Genomic DNA, 16,151 nt, shown 5'->3' on the forward strand with positions numbered 1-16,151 from the left:
TTTTTTTTTTTTTTTTTTTTTTTTTTTTTTGGTGACATGTACTTTGCTATGTGTTAAGTTCATGCCAAACATAGAAATTCATACATCTGATCTGCAAAATAAGAACTGAAACTCTTCTATTTTGACAATGTTCTAAATAGCTGAAAGATGCATTTCAAAACACAGGATGCATACCAACCTATTGGGTTTATCAAAATGGACTGTGCTTTTATTTGATGGGGAAGAAGATGGCATTCCTTCTCTTTCTCTCCTGGGGAAAGAACGTGGGAAATTCTCTTTAGGAATAGTGGAATCAATTTCATCTGATTTTGAAAGATGGATATCCTTGTTCTCTCCCATGTCTGAACTATTTATAACTGAATCCTGTCCACTGTCTTCAGAGTCCTTGTGGGGAGACTGATCCAAAGAAGGCTGAACAGAGTCACAAACTACAGGGCTGGCAAAGTGTTCATTTTTGAGGAAGTCCATTTCACTGTAGAAAGGAAGAGAAATTATCAGAGAATAACTGTATTTTTTAAAACTTTGGCAATAGCATAAACCTCATAATGGGTTTAATGGTTTAAAAGTATAACATATTAATAGAAAGTGGTTTGGCAACTGATTAATCTCTTCTGCACCATATACACTGATGCTTCATATACCTGGAAGTGCAGCTACAAACACTTATAAAGCATAAAAATGGTTTTATAAACTATGCTTTGGATTAGCACTTAACATTCTTCATTTGCAAAATGGGAAAAATTCTACAGAATTAAGAATTAAATGAAATAATGAATGGGAAATATGTACAGCACTAATGTGAAAAGCTATTTTATTACTACTGATACAACTTGGAGAAAATAAAAAATATCTTATTTCTTGGTTCCAAGACATATGCAATTACATGATTATTACGGGGACAACTTTTTTGGGAAAAAGGACACTTTAAGTATATAAGCAACTATAAGACTTTTTTCCAGAAGTATTAGGATATGAAAAATTATGTCTCACAACTGAAATGTTATTTTATATAATCTGTCAATTTCTTTAAAAACTTTAAGAGGTTTTTTAGAAATAATGATTAAGTACTAACCTTTCAAGTCTTCTGATTTGTTCCATCAAAGACCATTTCTCACTATTTAATAAACTAATTTTATCTTCTAATTTCTTTACTAGCAAGGAGTTCTAAAATCAAAATGGGAGAAAAACAGAAACTCAAGATCTCATAGTATGCTTTTATGCAGTTTAAACACTTTTTGTGGACTGGATTACTTAGGTAATACCTCTCACCTCTACAGCAGCAGGAGTTTCAAGGGTTGGAGGAAGATTGCATAAAATTGGTGTCAGAGCCTCTAATTCATCTTCTTCTACACCACTGGCCACATCCACAAGATCTTTCCCAGTCACTTGATGATTTCCAAAATCTCGGTAGAGTTGCAATAAGTCTGGAGGTTTCGGAATGTTTAATCCTACATCATCCCATAGTTCAAAATCCTAAAAGATAAAAAAAAAATAATATAAAAAAAATCTATGTGGCAGTTTTATCTTGCATTTTTGAAATTTATCTTTTTTTAAACATCTTTATTAGAGTATAATCGCTTTAAAATGGTGTGTCAGTTTCTGCTTTATAACAAAGTGAATCAGTTATACCTATACATATGTCCCCATATCTCTTCCCTCTTGTGTCTCCCTCACTCCCACCCTCCCTATCCCACCCCTCTAGGTGGTCACAAAGCACCGAGCTGATCTCCCTGTGCTATGCGGCTGCTTCACACTAGCAATCTATTTTACACTTGGTAGTGTATATATGTCCATGCCACTCTCTGTCCCAGCTTACCCGACCCCCTCCGCGGATCCTCAAGTCCATGCTCTAGTAGGTCTGCATCTTTATTCCTGCCTTGTCCCCGGATTCTTCATGACAATTTTTTTTTTTTTAAGATTCCATATATATGTGTTAGCATACGGTATTTGTTTTTCTCTTTCTGACTTACCTCACTCTGTACGACAGACTCTAGGTCCATCCACCTCACTACAACTAACTCAATTTTGTTTCTTCTTATGGCTGAATAATATTCCACTGTATATATGTGCCACATTTTCTTTATCAATTCATCTGTTGATGGACACTTAGGTTGCCTCCATGTCCTGGCTACTGTAAATAGAGCTGCAATGAACACTGTGGTACATGACTCTTTTTGAATTATGGTTTTCTCAGGGTATATGCCCAGTAGTGGCATTGCTGGGTTGTATGGTAGTTCTATTTTTAGTTTCTTAAGGAACCTCCATACGGTTCTCCATAGTGGCTGTAGCAATTTACATTCCCACCAACAGTGCAAGAGGGTGCCCTTTTCTCCACACCCTCTCCAGCATTTATTGTTTGTAGATTTTTTGATGATGGCCATTCTGACTGCTGTGAGATGATATCTCATTGTAGTTTTGATTTGCATTTCTCTAATGATTAATAATGTTGAGCATTCTTTCATGTGTTTGTTGGCAATCTGTATATCTCCTTTGGAGAAATGTCTATTTAGGTCTTCTGCACATTTTTGGATTGGGTTGTTTTTTTAATATTGAGCTCCATGAGCGTTTATATTATTTGGAAATTAATCCTTTGTCCATTGATCCGTTTGCAAATATTTTCTCCCATTCTAAGGGTTGTCTTTTCGTCTTGTTTGTAGTTTCCTTTGCTGTGCAAAAGCTTTGAAGTTTCCTTAGTTCCCCTTTGTTTCTTTTTGTTTTTATTTCCATTACTCTAGGAGATGGATCAAAAAAGATCTTGCTGTGATTTATATCAAAGACTGTTCTTCCTATGTTTTCCTCTAAGAGTTTTGTAGTGTCCGGCCTTAGGTTAAGGTCTCTAACCCATTTTCAATTTATTTTTGTGTATGGTGTTAGGGAATGTTCTAATTTCATTCTTTTACACGTAGCTGTCCAGGTTTCCCACCACCACTAATTGAAGAGACTATCTTTTCTCCATTGTATACCCTTGCCTCCTTTGTCATAGATTAGTTGACCATAGATGTGTGAGTTTATCTCTGGGCTCTCTATCCTGTTCCATTGATCTATATTTCTGTTTTTGTGGCAGAACCATATTGTCTTGATTACTGGAGCTTTGTAGTATAGTGTGAAGTCAGAGAGCCTGATTCCTCCCGCTCCGTATTCTTCCCTAAAGACCGCTTTGGCTATTCGGGGTCTTTTGTGTCTCCAAACAAATTTTAAGATTTTTTGTTCTAGTTCCGTAAAAAATGCCATTGGTAATTTGATAGGGATTCCATTGAATTTGTAGATTGCTTTGGGTAGTATAGTCATTTTCACAATATTGATTCTTCCAATCCAAGAAGATGGTATATCTCTCCATCTGGGTGTATCACCTTTCATTTCTTTCATCAGTGTCTTATAATTTTCTGCATACAGATCTTCTGTCTCCTTAGGTAGGTTTATTCCTAGATATTTTATTCTTTTTGTTGCAATGGTAAAATGGGAGTGTTTTCTTAATTTCACTTTCACATTTTTCATCATTAGTGTATAGGAATGCAAGAGATTTCTGTGCATTAGTTTTGTATCCTGCTACTTTACCAAATTCATTGATTAGCTCTAGTAGTTTTCTGGTAGCATCTTTAGGATTCTCTATGTATAGTATCATGTCATCTGCAAACAGTGACAGCTTTACTTCTTCTTTTCCAATTTGGATTCCATTTATTTCTTTTTCTTCTCTGATTGCTGTGGCTAAAAGTTCCAAAACTATGTTGAATAATAGTGGTGAGAGTGGGCAACCTTGTCTTGTTCCTGATCTTAATGGAAAGGGTTTCAATTTTTCACCATTGAGGATGATGTTGGCTGTGTATTTGTCATATGTGGCCTTTATTATGTTGAAGTAAGTTCTCTCTATGCCTACTTTCTGGAGGGTTTTTATCATACATGGGTGTTGAATTTTATTGAAAGCTTTCTCTGCATCTATTGAGATGATCATATGGTTTTTCTCCTTCAATTTGTTAATATGGCGTATCACACTGATTAATTTGCGTATACTGAAGAATCCTTGCATTCCTGGGATAAACCCCACTTGATCACGGTGTATGATCCTTTTAATGTGCTGCTGGATTCTGTTTGCTAGTATTTTGTTGAGAATCTTTGCATCTATATTCATCAGTGATATTGGCCTGTAGTTTTCTTTCTTTGAGACATCTTCGTGTGGTTTCGGTATCACGGTGATGGTGACCTCGTAGAATGAGTTTGGGAGTGTACCTCCCTCTGCTCTATTTTGGAAGAGTTTGAGAAGAATAGGTGTTAGCTCTTCTCTAAATGTTTGATAGAATTCGCCTGTGAAGCCATCTGGTTCCGGGCTTTTGTTTGTTGGAAGATTTTTAATCACAGTTTCAATTTCAGTGCTTCTGATTGGTCTGTTCATATTTTCTATTTCTCCTGGTTCAGTCTCAGCACATTGTGCATTTCTAAGAATTTGTCCTTTTCTTCCAGGTTGTCCATTTGATTGACATATAGTTGCTTGTAGTAATCTCTCATGATCCTTTGTGTTTGTGCAGTCAGTTGTTCCTTCTCCTTTTTTATTTCTAATTCTATTGATTTGAGCCTTCTCCCTTTTTTTCTTGATGAGTCTGGCTAATGGCTTATGAATTTTGTTTATCTTCTCAAAGAACCAGCTTTTAGTTTTATTGATCTTTCCTATGGCTTCCTTCATTTCTTTTTCATTTATTTCTGACCTGATCTTTATGATTTCTTTCCTTCTGATAACTTTGTGTGTTTTTTGTTCTTCTTTGTCTAAGTGCTTTAGGTGTAAGGTAAGGTTGTTTACTTGAGTTGTTTCTTGTTTCTGGAGGTACGATTGTATTGCTATAAACTTCCCTCTTAAAACTGCTTTTGCTGCATCCCAAAGGTTTTGGGTCACTGTGTTTTCATTGTCATTTGTTTCTAGGTATTTTTTGATTTCCTCTATAGTTTCTTCAGTGATCTCTTGGTTATTAAGTAGTGTATTGTTTAGTCTCCATGTGTTTGCATTTTTACAGATTTTTTCCTGTAATTGATACCTAGTCTCATAGCGTTGTGGTCGGAAAAGATACTTGATACGATTTCAATTTCCTTAAATTTACCAGGGCTTGATTTGTGACCCAAGATATGATCCTGGAGAATGTTCCATGAGCACATAAAAAGAATGTGTATTCTGTTGCTTTTGGACGGAATGTCCTATAAATATCAATTAAGTCCATCTTGTTTAATGTATCATTTAAAGCTTGTATTTCCTTATTTATTTTCATTTTGGATGATCTGTCCATTGGTGAAAGTGGGGTGTTAAAGTCCCCTACTATGATTGTGTTACAGTCGATTTCCCCTTTTACGGCTGTTAGTATTTGCCTTATCAATTGCGCTGCTCCTGTGCTGGGTGCATAAATATTTACAGTTGTTATATCTTCTTCTTGGATTGATCCCTTGATCATTATGTACTGTCCTTCTTTGTCTCTTGTAATAGTCTTTGTTTTAAAGTTTATTTTGTCTGGTATGAGAATTGCTTCTCCAGCTTTCTTTTGATTTCCATTAGCATGGAATATCTTTCCCCATCCCCTCACTTTCAGTCTGTATGTGTCCCTAGGTCTGAAGTGGGTCTCTTGTAGACAGCATATATATGGATCTTGTTTTTTATGCATTCAGCCAGTCCATGTCTTTTGGCTGGAGCATTTAAACCATTCATATGTAAGGTATTCATTGGTATGTATGTTCCCATTACCATTTTCGTAATTGTTTTGGGTTTGTTATTGTAGGTCTCTTCCTTTTCTTGTGTCTCCTGCCTAGAGAAGTTCCTTTAGTATTTGTTGTAAATCTGGTTTGGTGGTGCTGAATTCTCTTAGCGTATGCTTGTCTGTAAAGCTTTTAATTTCTCCGTCAAATCTGAATGAGATCCTTGCTGGGTAGAGTAATGTTGGTTGTAGGTTTTTCTCCTTCATCACTTTAAATATGTCCTGCCACTCCCTTCTGGCTTGCAGAGTTTCTGCTGAAAGATCAGCTGTTAACCTTATGGGGATTCCCTTGTGTGTTATTAGTTGCTAGTTGTTTGGCACAGGGTGTACAGCACTGTAGCTTGCTGGTTGTTGAGTGAAGCTGGGTCGTGGCGTTAAGATGGAGATCTCTGTGAGATCTCTGAGCTGGGAGGTCTCTTGTAGACCAGTGTCCTGACTTTGGCTGTCCCACCTCCGACGCACAGCCCTGATGCCTGGCTGGAGCACCAAGAGCCTGTCATCCACACAGCTCAGAATAAACGGGAGAAAAAAAAGAAAGAAAGAAAGAAGATAAAATAAAGTAAAGTGAAATAAAATAAAGTTATTATAATAAAAAATAATTATTAAGGAAAACTTTTTGAAAAGTAATAAAACAACAAAAAAACGGACAAACAGAACCCTAGGACAAATGGTAAAAGCAAAGCTATACAGACAAAATCACACAGAAGCATCCATATACACATTCACAAAAAGAGAAAAAGGGAAAAAAAAAAATGTATCATTGCCCCCAAAGTCCACCTCCTTAATTTGGGATGATTTGTTGTCTATTCAGGCATTCCACAGATGCAGGGTACATCAAGTTGACTGTGGAGATTTAATCTGCTGCTCCTGAGGCTGCTGGGAGAAATTTTCCTTTCTCTTCTTTTTTCACACAGCTCCCAGGGTTCAGATTTGGATTTGGACCCGCCTCTGTGTGTAGGTTGCCTGAGAGCATCTGTTCTTCGCTCAGACAGGATGGCATTAAAGGAGCAGCTGATTCGGGGGCTCTGGCTCACTCAGGCCGGGGGGAGGGAGGGGTACGAATGTGGGGCGAGCCTGCAGTGGCAGCGGACGATGTGATATTGCAGCAGTCTGAGGTGCGCCATGTGTTCTCCCGGGGAAGTTGTCCCTGGATCACGGGACCCTGGCAGTGGTGGGCTGCACAGGCTCCCGGGAGGGGAGGTATGGATAGTGACGTGTGGTTGCACACAGGCTCCTTGGTGGTGGCACCAGCAGCCTTAGCATCCCATTCCTGTCTCTGGGGTCCGCGCTGATAGCCGCGTCTCACGCCCGTCTCTGGAGCTCCTTTAAGTGGTGCTCTTAATCCCCTCTCCTCGTGCACCAGGAAACAAGAGGCAAGAAAAAGTCTCCTGTCTCTTCGGCAGGTCCAGACTTTTTCCCGGACTCCCTCCCGGCTAGCTGTGGCGCACAATCCCCCTCAGACTGTGTTCACGCCGCCAACCCCAGTCCTCTCCCTGGGATCCAACTGAAGCCCGAGCCTCAGCTCCCAGCCCCCGCCCGCCCCAGCAGGTGAGCAGACAAGCCTCTCGGGCTGGTGAGTGCTGGTTGGCACCAATCCTCTGTGCGGGAATCTCCCTGCTTTGCCCTCCGCACCCCAGTTGTTGTGCTCTCCTCCGTGGCTCCTGAAGCTTCCCCCCCTCCGCCACCCGCAGTCTCTGCCTGTGAAGGGCCTTCCTAGTGTGTGGAAACCTTTCCTCCTTCACAGCTCCCTCCCACTGGTGCAGGTCCCTTCCCTATTCTTTTGTCTCTTTTTTCTTTTGCCCTACCCTGGTACGTGGGGAGTTTCTTGCCTTTTGGGAAGTCTGAGGTCTTGTGCCAGCATTCAGTAGGTGTTCTGTAGGGGTTGTTCCACATGTAGATGTATTTCTGATGTATTTGTGGGGAGGAAGGTGGTCTCTGTGTCTTACTCTTCCGCCATCTTGAAGCTCCTCCCCTGAAATTTATCTTTTCCTTATTGCTAATATCCTTCTTTTTTTTTTTGGCTGAGTCAGGCCTTAGTGCGGCATGTGGGATCTTCCATTGTGGCACATGGGCTCTTCATTTTGGTGCTTGCGCTTCTCTCTAGTTGTGGTGTGCAGTTTTTTTCTCTCTCTGGTTGTGGCATGCAGGCTCCAGAGTGCATGGGCTCTGTAGTTTGTGGCATGTGGGCTCAGTAGTTGTGGTACATGGGCTTAGTTGCCCCGTGGCATGTGGGATCTTAGTTCCCTGAGCAGGGATCAAACCCACGTCCCCTGCACTGGAAGGAGGATTCTTTACCACTGGACCACTGGGGAAGTCCCCTTATTGCTAATATCTTGAAAATTCAACATAATCATAATTTTGTTGTAATGTCAAAGTGTATGTTCCAATTGAGAAAACACCCTGGGAGAAAACATCCTGGTTCTAGAGTGTGAGAGGCACCACCGTCTCGTACTTGGAAAATAGGGGAAACAGCATCCTCAGTTAAGAGACAAGTGTTATTTAAAGCAAAAAGGATATTCTGAGAGAAGCTGAAAATACACAGAACGCTTATTTACAAAAAAAAAAAAAAATTTCACATAGCACAACAGAAAGAAAGGATAGAAAGTAAAAAATCATAAAAGAAAGAACTGGTAGGAGGGAAGCAAAGAACAGTAAGACAATGATTGCATGCAGATAAAAATATGAGAAAACTATCAATAAATATTTACAGAGTTTTACTATACTTGCAGATACAGAGATGAACAAGAGATTCTTTTAGCCTCAAGAAACTTATAGTCTAGTCAGGGAGACAAGAGATAATTGCAGGTAATGATAAGTGCCACTAAGAGGGTAAAATCGGGGTATATGATCAAAAATAAAACAGGGCAAAAAGTTTTACACTTTGTCTAGAGACTAAACATGAGGGGAGTGAGGGCTCTATATAGCTCTGCTTTTAGGTCATTTGAAATTAGCACTAAATGTTGTTTAATGGTTAAAGAACAGGTTATTGATGAGCACTTCCACTGCCTTTCATAAAAAACAGCTTTACTGAGGTATATAATTAATACACAGTAAACTGCATGATTTAAATCCACGAGCTAATTTAAAATGTACAATTTGATAAGTTTTGACATCTGTGTGTACCCACAATCAACAAGATGAACTTGTTCACTCCCAAAAGTTTTCTTGGCCCCTTTGTAATCCTTCCCTCTTATTCCTCACATGTGCCCTGTTCCTAGGCAAATACTGACCTGTTTTCTGTCACTGTATAATAGTTTACATTTCTTAGAATTTTTTATAAATTCATACAGCAAGTACTATATTTGTCTGGTTTTTTTCACCCAAATTAATGATTAAGGATTTTCAGACTGATCTGTGTTGTTGTATCTGTCAGCAGTTTGTTCCTTTTTGTTGCTGTGTAGTATTCTACTATAAGGATATATTAAAATGTTTTATTCAACCGCCTGCTCTTGTATATTTGGGTTGTTACCCTGATTTTAGCTACCATAAATAAAGCTGCTGTGAACATTGTAAAGGAGTCTTTGTATGAACATATGCTTTCATTTCTCTTGGATTTTAATATCCATGAATGGAATGACCAGGTCATATAGTTGGTGAAGGTTTTAACTTTTTAAAGAAACTGCCAAAAAGTGTTCCAAAGCGACTGTACCAGTTTGCATTCTCACTAGCAAAAATGAGATTTCTAGTTACTCCACATCTTTGCCAAGACTTGGTACAGTCTCAGACATTCTATTAAGTGTTATGGTATTCTCATTGTGACTTAATTTGCATTTACCTAATGACTAAAGATGCTGAGCACCTTTTTCATGTGCTTATTTGCTATCCATATATGTTCTCTGTTGAAGTATCTGTTTAAATTTTTTTGTCCATGCTTTTAAAAATTGGGCTGTTTTCTTATTATTCAGTTTAGAGAGTTCTTTAAATATTCTGGATAAAGTCCTTTATCATATATGTTACTTGCAAATATTTCACCCAATCTATGGCTTACCTTTTCATTTGCTTAGAGTGGCTCTCAAAGAGCAGACGTTATTGATTTTGATGAGAACAATTTTGCTGAAGAACACCACACTTTTGGTGTCATATATAAGAAATCTTGGCCCACCTTCCAAGGTTGCAATGAATTTTTTCCATGTTTTCTTCTAGGAGCCTTATGGTTTTAGAAGTTAAAGCTATGATCCATTTGAATTAATTTTTGTAGATGGTGTGAGGTATGGTTTGAAATTCATTTTTGGAGGTCTACAGATATCAAAATGTTCCAGTACCAATTATAAAAATGACTGTCCTTTCTGAATGAAATTTACTTTGCATTCTGTCAGACATCAAAAGATCATCTATGCATAAATTAATCTCTTGACTCTCTATTATGTTCTATTGATCTATTTGTCTACCTTTATGCCAATAAGATACTGTCTAAACTACAATATCTTGAAGTCAGGTAGCTGAAGTCCCCCAATTTTGTTCTTCTTTATTAAAGTTGTTTTGGCTATACTATGTTATATGTTATTAATATATATGTTATATGTTATTAATATATAATAAGTAAAATTTATAGTGATATAACCTTGCTCATTCCAGATTTTGATAATTTGCTTCTTCTCTCTTTTTCCTAATCAGTCAGGCTAGAGGTTTTCCAATTTCATTAACCTCAAAAACTCAGTTTTTTATTTTATTAGCTTTTCTCTATTGTTTTCTGTTGCCTATATCATTGATTTACACTCTCATTTTTAATATTTCCTTTCTTCTGCTTACTTTGGGCTTTGCTTAGTTTTCTTTTTCTAGTTTCTTAAAGTAGAAGCTGATTTTCATCAATTTGAAATCTTCCTTCTTTTATATTATAAACATTTTGGTGTCATAAACTTTCCTGTAGCTTTAGCTACATCCTGCAAATTTTGATGGTTTTGTTTTCATCTTCATTCAGCTCAAAATACTTCATAATTTCCCTTTTGATTTCTTCTTTAACTTATGTGTCATTTGGAAATATTTAAAATCCTCTTAAATACTGACTTGCTTTATCACCTACATCTATTTAATAGATATAATATGATCTATTTTGATAAGTGACCCATACGTATTTGAAAACATGTATTCAGCTATTGAAAGATGAAGTTTTATAAATTCTACTTATGTAAAGTTAGTTGATAGCATAGCACAAGTGTTCTATATCCTAAATGATTTTCTATTACCTTATTCTATCAATTATTGAGAGAGCCAGCTTGAAATCTCCAGTAATTTCTGCCTTTTAATTGGAAGGATAGATCATTTATATTTAAATTTAAAGATGAACTTTAAACTTAAATTTAAAGATGAACTTTATATTTAAAGTGAGTATTGATATGGCTGGGTTTTAAATCTGCCATCTTGCTATTGTTTTCTGTGTGTGCCATCTATTCTTTGTTCCCTTTTTCTTCTTTTTCTGCCTTCTTTTTGGCCTCTCAATGTTTCTCATATATTCAACATATTTCTTATTCATTGTTTAGTTGATCATTAACCTAAGTTTGTGATAAAACATGATTAACCTGAAATATAATCACAGTATATTATAACATTATTTATATTAGGTAAATATTAGTTTAATGTCTTTTATATAGTTGAGTAAAACTACCATTTAATAAAGAATAACTATATATTTTATTAAATTTAGTTTTTGCCAAATACATTACAATAACTGAGGGAGTAACTGTACTGCTATCTTCCTTAGAGAACTTCTATTTTTGCTACTTTTATTTTTGCTAAATGATCCATGGGATAGTTTATGGACCAATGGGATATACCTGATTTAAAATGATAGCCTCCTGATTTCTATACAATACACTCCTTGGTATTTACTTTACGAAGGTACAAGATTCAAACTGACCTATTCGCACTAAGAAGTCAAAATATTCCAGAGTTACGAGATAACACTAAACAAAGCATCATTTCTTTTCCTATAAGATTTTATCAGTAAAATAATGAGGTTCTAAGATTGGCTCCTATTCAGAGACACAACTTATATTCTCTTATTCAAAATATTCTCTCTTAAATGCTGTCATCTATCATCTTAATTATTATAGTGTTACTGAAGAGGTTTTAGTTAAACTGAATTTATAAGTACACATTAATCTGTACTACTAAGTAAATGTTTTAAAGTTAAAAAAAAAAGCACATTTTATAAATACATGGAAATATGAGTAGATTACATAGTTATAAGGGGAGTTGTAAAAAGCTCCCTGGAAAGAATGAGAAGTCTTTAGAAACAGGAAATCTATAAGCCAACAGAATACTAGACTGGGAAGCCTTATGGAATTTTACAATATGTATAACTTTTCGAAAAACTAAAGAAACTAGATAAAAGAGAAAATAAGTATATTATAAATTAAAAAGGAAACAAATCGTCCCTTATTAAAAAAAAAAGAAAACCGAAAAGAAACTGTACCTGATCATCATTTTCATCTGAAAAGGTTATTGATGTCAGCTTGTAGTTATTCTTCAATAAAAATTCATTGACTAAGAAGTTTAGAGCTCTCTTTTCAAGAGGTTTGATTGGCTCCTAGAGATAAATAAAAGACATACAATACTGTAAGTCTTCTTCCTTCAATACTTGTGCTACCATTTCATATGGAAGATACTTTTAGATCTATCATTCACCCACCTGAATTTCAGGACTTGATTTGTAATTTTTTCGTTCCTGTAAAGGAACTTCGTGTTCTGGTGGAAGAAAATATGAATAATATTTTACTATTTTACATTAGAAAATATCTCAGCTACTTCTACATTGTCAAAGTAGAAAAAGTCTCAAAAAAGTTTATGTACACCACCTGCAGCCTTTGTCAGGTTGGCTCGGAGGGCCTGAATGGTCTCCTTGGCTTTCCGTAGTTCAAACTCCAGGACTGGACAGGGATTTGGAATAAACACACACAGGCATCCAACCAAGAAAAGGGAAACAAAAATAAAAAAATAAAAAGCAAGGATGGGTATGAAAAAAAAATACAATTTGTATTGAAAACAGAAAGCATGCAATCTTTATGAAACTTGTGAACGCATGCAGCAGAGTTGATTTGCAAGCAAACTGGTGAATGTTTTCCATAGTTTTAGAATACAGGGGACTACTGATCAAATGTTCCAGCTGTCTGACAAGGAATAGCTCTATTTAAAAGTAAAATCTATGGCATACTCTCCTTTAGGTAAATAAAAATCTTAGTAATTTAGGTGGTTGTGTTTCACTCAGTCTAGGTAAGAAATGTAATGGAATGTTTTCAGGTGACATAATTTTAGGGGAAAAGACAAAAATTAGATGAAGTCCTAGCAAATACACTTAAAGAAAATCTTAGGATTAAAAAAAACGTATTTTAAAATGCATTATCTAGAATAATGTTATAAATCAACATACAGAAACATTAGTGAATATAGTCCTTCATTAAGATGTTGAAATAACAGGGTTTAAATATTTAACAAATGTGGGATGCCTATCAATTTTTCTACAAACAAGTATGTCTTGTATAAACAAGCACAGATATGTTAAACACATATCTAAAAAAAAGTTCTGAGGGGGTTATTTTAGGTTTCATTTAAAGCCAAAGGATAGAAATAGTTTGTCTTTTAATTTACAATTAAGATCATTCTAAAGCAAATGACTGAGTACAATTCTACAAGTGTGGTAATCTAAGGATACTGAGTAAATTTAAGTAGAATTTCAAAGTTTCTGACAACTCTTCAAATAGATATTTGTTCATAGTAAGAGGTACTAATGAAACTTAAAGATTTCTCCTATTACCACAGAGTCTGATTATAAGATAAACATGAATACTGAGGAGACATTTTAATGAGCTCTTTAAAATGTTTCATCATGAGCAAGATTTAACTATATGTGTCTTTGCTGGGAATTTTCTTTAAAATATATAAATACTGCTCTGAAGAAAAAGCAAGCTTAGATGTGGGGAAAAAAGCCATTTGTGTGAAGTAAAGCTCTGAGAAAATTAAGTGATTTTTGTCACAACTGGATATTTAAAAAAATTATAATTTAAATAGTTCTGCATAAAAATTAGCAAATTTAACACTTTAAAGATGCATTTTTTCCTCATTGACTAATAAACAGAATAAAGAAGATGGCAAATGAAATGCTATCAGAGACAACAAGGCTATAAAAATATATGGAAAAAATAGAATTCACTCAGTTTGCATATTTTCATTAAAAACTTAAGATGTAACTGAATCACATCTGGTACATTAAAGCCAATTATTTTGATGCACAGAATTTCCCTGCAGCAACACGGAAGCACAACTAAAAATCAGATGACATGTATGTGACTATTTCTTTTTTGTTAGTCAGCAATGCTGATCTGCAAATATTTCTGTGCAACAAAGTTAAAACATTTCCTAAAACTTAACACTTCTGGAAACTCTTAGAGTTTGTGTTTAAAGTCAGACTGCACACATTCAATGTGTTAGGTAAGTACAGAATAGGTTTACTTTTCTTTTTATTTCAAAACTTTAGGTAATTTATTTTGATTTAAAAGCACTTAACTATACCACAAGCAAAATGAGTATACATATTATGCTTCCAGAATCACTTACAATTTACTAACATATTACAGAACAATTGCAGATCAGAAATGCCCTGCACCAGAATGAAAGAAATATGAAAAAAATAAATTAAAAAAAAACTGGTTAAAACACAAACTGTGAAAAAAACTCAGATTCAACTGGTGAAAGTTTAGGTGACCAAGAGCAAAACACTAAATGATCAAGGCACAGAAAGCCAGAAAAACCCATGTCAGACGGCAAGAATTAATATTTTTATGCACATCTACACATACATTGCCAAATGTCATTAAAAGGTACCAATGCTCTGGAAAGATAGTGCTTATCAAAATGAATTCACTCTGCTGCATGTTTCTTAATATACAATATAGACTTTAAAAGACAAAGGCATATCTTTGAAGCCATAGCACATCTCTATAAAGGCACAGTATGATCAAGTATTTGCAGTTATGTGAGAAAGTTTCACAAGAAAGGTCTGAACAGCTATATTTACACATATATAAATTTGTCACTTCTTCATTAAAAAAATATTGGATTAAATCTCAAAATTTATTATCCTGTAAAGAGATACATTGTACCAAGCAACCTCCAAGTATTTTTCAAATATTATAATTCTTCATAAAAATGTTTGAAGAAGTACATGTTTTTAAAAAACACTGTAGGAACCAACTACCAGCCTGCTCACTCCACTATTCCAACCCTCCACCAGCCCAACCCTGCTGAATGCAATTTTATTGGAACTAAAGTAATCGCAGACATAGGTATATTCTAATACTGCATATTACAATCTTACCAAAATATTTAATGACTAAGTCAGTATAAGCAATTCTAGATTAGTTGAGATAGTTATTTCCTAAATAGGGTTGGATAATACTGGCATTATATCAGGGGTACTTGATAGCTTCAAGATCAGGTGCTCGTGACTTGGGATATATACAATTGACCATGTCGAGACACCAAAGGTGCAGTGTTAAATTTCAAAGCAGAAAGAAATATTGATTCTTTGTTGCCCCAACTAAATATATTACTAATATTATCTTGAAATATTTGTTAGTCTTAGTTCTTTTGGCACAAAACTCAAAATAATACATATTTTAGATCTTTCCTATAATACTGATCAGAATATTATAGTGGTAATAAAATACCTCTTCCCCATCCTTAATACTTATTTTATTATCCCAGGAAAGGTTCTAGGAAAAGAGGAAAATTCTCATAAGAATATGAATTAGAATAAAAATATATTCCTAAAATAATACAAAAATCCCCAGGCAGTACCATCACCACTCCTTCTGGGTTTAGAAAATGCTCCCTGCCTATTACAGACCTAAGAAAGGTAGAGGACTATTACACATGACCTAGCAAATAGTGAGAAATAAATGAACGGAAGCAAGATGCAATCTCCGTGGTTTGTACACATTTAGTTTTCTATATTCTTCTGAGGGGGAAAAAATTCCTCCTCCTTAAACTTTAAAAGAAGAAAATTCTTCCCATTATTGTTCCTCCTGCTCAGGTTCTCTTACAGAATCCTCTATCATTCATCTCAAAGTTGGTGTTTCCCAGAGTGTCCTCCCTGGTCCTTTTCTTACTCTATATACTGGGATGATAAACATTTCACTCTTACAGTTTTACTCTCACCAGTACTCTTAAGATTCAGAAATCTTTAAACTTTTTCCCCAAGATAAACAGGGCTACCTGTTTATCAACTGGACATGCCCACTTGAATGTCTCATAAACTTTGAATTTGATCCTATCTAAATGAACTTCATCATCTTCCTCTCAAATCTGTCTTCCCTCCTCCTGCAGTATATCTTCATTAAGGGCACCACTATCTACCCAGATGCCCAAATAAGAAACCTGGAGATTACTCTTCACTTACCTCTTGCCCTTACTCCCACATTAATTCAATGT

At 35.6% G+C, this 16,151-nt stretch overlaps 1 protein-coding gene across 6 annotated transcripts in view; it reads right to left on the bottom strand.

The window, feature by feature from the left end:
• RELCH (RAB11 binding and LisH domain, coiled-coil and HEAT repeat containing) overlaps nucleotides 1–16,151 on the bottom strand; it is a 113,841-nt gene that overhangs the window by 74,311 nt on the left and 23,379 nt on the right. For 4 of the 6 annotated variants that reach the window (XR_003004495.1, XM_024754854.1, XM_024754855.1 and 1 more), the window contains exons 3-8: nucleotides 12,521–12,592; nucleotides 12,355–12,410; nucleotides 12,139–12,252; nucleotides 1,270–1,473; nucleotides 1,073–1,164; nucleotides 179–472 (exon numbers count right to left, since the gene is read on the bottom strand). Coding sequence is in view for 5 of the 6 variants with exons in the window: in XM_024754854.1 (XP_024610622.1) it covers nucleotides 179–472; nucleotides 1,073–1,164; nucleotides 1,270–1,473; nucleotides 12,139–12,252; nucleotides 12,355–12,410; nucleotides 12,521–12,592 (832 nt within the window). In the remaining variant the exon portion in view is untranslated. The remainder of the gene's footprint in view (nucleotides 1–178; nucleotides 473–1,072; nucleotides 1,165–1,269; nucleotides 1,474–12,138; nucleotides 12,253–12,354; nucleotides 12,411–12,520; nucleotides 12,593–16,151) is intronic. The other 2 variants (XM_024754856.1, XM_024754857.1) reach the window with 1 other exon arrangement.

The sequence above is a fragment of the Neophocaena asiaeorientalis genome, unplaced genomic scaffold (assembly GCF_003031525.2).
Source record: "Neophocaena asiaeorientalis asiaeorientalis breed wild unplaced genomic scaffold, Neophocaena_asiaeorientalis_V1.1 scaffold124, whole genome shotgun sequence".
NCBI classification, from domain to species: domain Eukaryota; kingdom Metazoa; phylum Chordata; class Mammalia; order Artiodactyla; family Phocoenidae; genus Neophocaena; species Neophocaena asiaeorientalis.